The 2,500-nt window shown below is 38.0% G+C and overlaps 1 protein-coding gene across 3 annotated transcripts in view; it reads right to left on the bottom strand.

Moving 5' to 3' along the window:
* LOC137625980 (zinc finger protein chinmo-like) overlaps positions 1-314 on the bottom strand; it is a 146,361-nt gene extending 146,047 nt beyond the window's left edge. For all 3 annotated transcript variants that reach the window (XM_068357059.1, XM_068357061.1, XM_068357056.1), the window contains exon 1: positions 204-314. In XM_068357059.1, coding sequence (XP_068213160.1) covers positions 204-294 — 91 coding nt within the window. In that variant the 5' untranslated portion in view covers positions 295-314. The remainder of the gene's footprint in view (positions 1-203) is intronic.
* Between the last annotated feature and the right edge of the window lie 2,186 nt (positions 315-2,500).

Raw genomic sequence — 2,500 nt, 5'->3', positions numbered from 1 at the left:
AATACTCACTTCTTCCAGTCTGTGGTTGTTCTCATTATTATGAAAACCACAATATTTAGAGAGAGACTCCTTTAAAGTTAAAACTGGGCGTCAGATACTTACAGAAGCATTACTATTCCAACATTTTCCGAAAAAAAAAATTATTACAAAAAGAACACACCGATGATGGAAAAAAAATATTCTATTAATCAATCTCTACTCACTTATATCATTCCCCCCCGGGATGTATTTAGTAAAAGTCAATAATCGAAACGAACATTCACTGGGGCTTCTGAAATCGCCAAGCGACACCATCCCAGGCGAAGTTACAAATGCACGGCGCAGCTACCCGCACCGAAAGTCAGCCACAACGGGGTCGGTCAGCTATACTAACACTTGCATTTGATTCGATCTAAACAATGCATACGTACGCAAACAAGTGTGCGGGAGCCCGATTACACTAGGGCAAACTACGATGAACCGGACTGAGCCGTAAGAACACCACATGGGAAAAACTCGTGCAAGAGATAATTACGTTTAGTGGAACAGTAAAGATATTGTGATAAATACCACATCAGTGTATGGGAGGATAAGGTAATCCTGTTTTACTGTAGTTCATTTTGAGAGTAATGGACACTTGTACGTCTCTCTATCTCACGATATATCTCTCATTTTAATGTCATACGTCGAAGAAAGACACATTTCTCTTAATAATAGTCAACAGTTGAAATGGAAATGATTTTTATGCATAGTTGATCATGTGATAGGTGATGCCAGTTGCAAAACATGTATTTCATGAAATCTATTACGCATTCTGTATATGAATCATATGCTTTACTTTATATATAAATTTTCAATTACTATTCTTGTTTACCAATAAATAAAATCCTTATCTATATAGTTCAAAGTATATTTCAACAAGGGCAATGCATCGGAGTTCACAGCGTAAAATCATTACAATCTTATGATTCCCAGTAGAATCGTGGTTTAGCTTCTTACTGTACATTTCAAGGTCCAATGGAGAACCACTGAATTAAATGTGGACCAATATGAAATAGCATATAAATATAAAATATGAAGCCATATTTCTATAATATAAAGTAGTTCAAGAAAATGAATCAGGTCTACCACCATAGTACAAAATAATTTGGCTGCGTTTGCACTGTTCTAGGGAGTACAGCTCAGCTGCCCTTTCAACTTTGTTGATAATAATTAATTAATTAATTAATACTTGCTAAGCAACAACTCTAGTTGGAAAAGTAGGATGCTATAAGCTAAGGGACTCCAACAAGAAAAATAGCTCAGTGAGGAAAGGAAACAAGGAAAAATAAAATATTTTAAGAACAGTAACAACACCAAAATAAAAGTTTCCTAAATAAAAATAAAACTTTAACAAAACAAGAGGAGGAGGATTAAGATAGAATAGTGAGCCCGTGTGTAACCTCAAGCAAGAGAACTCTAACCCAAGACAGTGGCAGGCCATGCTACAGAAGCTATGGCACTAACCAAGTCTAGTAAGGTTGTGATAAAACAATTATGTCATAAGGAACATACCTTGAAATAACGCCACAACAAGAAAAGCTTACGATTGAAATATTTCATCTTTCGCTCTCGTGTCCAGTCTTTTAAAGATATTTTAGAGCATTATTCTTATTTAAGTGAAATAAACCCAATTTCCAGCAATACTAGCAATAAAAGGTTCTCTCTCTCTCTCTCTCTCTCTCTCTCTCTCTCTCTCTCATACTGCATTCTCATGACAAATGTGCTTATGGATGACCGGAACCGAGCAAGCAAATCCCAACGGTAGCCGCCCCCCCCCCCCCCCCCCGGAGCTTTGAAACCCACACTTAAGGACGTACAAATGGGAGACCAGAATCAGGTTTAGCATGCTTACATACGCACTGATCCCTTTTCTAAAAGAATGTGTACATTTATAGCATACCGCGGAACTGAATATCATTAAGCCTTACGCAAGGGTCTTGAGGGTAGGTAAGCTCTTTTGGAAAAGGATTTTTTTTTTTTCTAAGAAACAGGAATGAAATGTCAAATGGCAAAATGCATATTACGGCGATTATTATTAATAGAGAGGAGTTTTCCTTTAACATCTGAGAGAGAGAGAGAGAGAGAGAGAGAGAGAGAGAGAGAGAGAGAGAGAGAGAGAGAGAGAGAGGGGGGGGGGAATTAATAATTGTACCTCACAAAATCTTGAAAGTGACGTAATTCGCAAAGCACTATCGTCCCCCCAAGAAACTTAAATGGCACAGTCTGTCATCTTTGTCTACTCCATGGTATTTCTGGTGGCTAGCACCTGGGTTGTTGATGATAATTAGTTAAACACATCAAGTGTGGTGTTCCATGGAGCGAAGCTACACTTCGACAGCACTAACCCAGCATAAAAACAGCAATGTGAGTTTATCGAAGTTTACATAAACTAACGCTAATCACACATTCACATAAATTGCTCCCGACGACTCATGTCACCCAGAATTGTCCCCCCACCTTTTTTTTTCCTCTAATGGCA

Source organism: Palaemon carinicauda, chromosome 33 (assembly GCF_036898095.1).
Source record: "Palaemon carinicauda isolate YSFRI2023 chromosome 33, ASM3689809v2, whole genome shotgun sequence".
Lineage (NCBI taxonomy): Eukaryota > Metazoa > Arthropoda > Malacostraca > Decapoda > Palaemonidae > Palaemon > Palaemon carinicauda.
This window is presented reverse-complemented; position numbering and strand designations above follow the sequence as displayed.